Below are 1,514 nucleotides of genomic sequence, written 5' to 3' on the forward strand. Positions count from 1 at the left end.
CGGCCGCGCGCCCCGCGGCGCCCCCTGCGGGTGGCCCGGCCCGTAGGGGCGCCCCCCGGCCTCGCGATGTCCCCAAGGGCTCCAGTGGCGCCAGGTGCCCCGAGCAGCAGGTGCCGCTTGGCCGTGGGCAGCCGGGGAGCAAAACACGGGGCTGGACAGGGGAGGGTGCTGGATACCGAGGCCTGAGGATCTGCCAAATGAGGGGTCCTCCAGGCTTGTGGTCATGAGGGACAGGGCTGGTGGCCCGGACAGTCTTCTCCAGCCCTTTGGTGCTGTGAACCTGACAGCGAGTTGGGTCAGTCAGGGATAAGGAGCCTTTTTTTTTTTTTTTTTTTTTTTTTTTTTTGGTACTAATGGTTACCATGCATTCAAAATGGCTTGAGTCTCATGATAAAAGTTGCAATATCATCAAAATCCAGCAGTAATACATCCCTGGTACCTCCCTAGTCTGTCTCAGATGTTGCAGTCAATGTTTTGGTTCACATTAGCTGAAGTAGAACAACCACCAGATCATGCAAAGAACTGATAGAAAATATTTAATTCATTATCAGCTCAAATTTAGATAACCTTCTCTCTTATCATCTCAGTTTAAAAAAATGTTTTGCCCACAAAGCATCTTTTTGAAAAAGAAAGCATAAGTAAGGGAAGGAGACAGCAGGCTGTAGTGGCCACTCTGCTTGGGGTCTCCAGTTGGTGGTCAGTGTTCCTATGGGGTCTTCAGTGGTGGTCAGTGTTATCATGGGGTCTCCAATGGTGGTCAGTATTTGTTTGGAGTCTCCAGTTGATAGTATTCACACGGGGTCTCCAGTGGTGGTCAGTGTTATCATGGGGTCTCAGACTGTGGTCAGTATTTGCTTGGGGTCTCTACTTGGTGGTCTGCAGAGTGAAACCACCCCTGTGGGGGAGGCTAAACCTGCTGATTTGAGCTGGGATCAGGCCCCTTCGGCCCCTAAACCTCCTGCTGAACGTGGTGGGAGACCTGGCTCAGCTCTCTGATTTCAGTAAGGCCCCAAGGTGCCATCTTTCTTTTGGGTTCCAGTTTTATTGCTAGCTTGACATTCCTGGCCACTTTTTTTTTTTTTTTTTAATATCTTCAAGATTTCTGGTAATAATGTTTTATAAATAAAGCTTTTTTTTTTTTTAATTTTTTTTTTTTTTCCTCCTGGGCAGTTGAACTGCCTTTTAAAATGATGTTCCTTGGAAAAGTAAATTTGGAGAGGTTTTTTATGAGGTGTTTGCTATCATTAGAATAACCCTGAATTTGCCTTTTCTTGACAGGCTTGTAACATAATGAGGGAAACATCTGGGCAAGTGGGAGCTCTGGGTGACACCATTTCCCTAAGGAGCTCCTTTTGGAGCACTGCTGTTAGGTTAGGAAGAAAGAGGAGGAAAAGCATCTTCAGATATTTTTTTCTAGAGCATTATCATTGCAACTGACTATCTCATGAAAACCTATTGCTTGTTGACTTCAAGTGTTTTCCTTTCCTTTCCTTTCCTTTCCTTTCCTTTCCTTT

General features: G+C 46.5%; 1 protein-coding gene across 1 annotated transcript in view; it reads left to right on the forward strand.

Moving 5' to 3' along the window:
• Positions 1-738: 738 nt before the first annotated feature.
• The window catches only part of ISM1 (isthmin 1), a 38,393-nt gene continuing 37,617 nt past the window's right edge, over positions 739-1,514 (forward strand). The window contains 1 exon segment of the mRNA XM_026052898.1: positions 739-843. Within this exon segment, the coding sequence (XP_025908683.1) occupies positions 739-843 (105 nt within the window).

The sequence above is a fragment of the Nothoprocta perdicaria genome, unplaced genomic scaffold (genome assembly GCF_003342845.1).
Source record: "Nothoprocta perdicaria isolate Ctin4 unplaced genomic scaffold, notPer1 scaffold_93, whole genome shotgun sequence".
Lineage (NCBI taxonomy): Eukaryota > Metazoa > Chordata > Aves > Tinamiformes > Tinamidae > Nothoprocta > Nothoprocta perdicaria.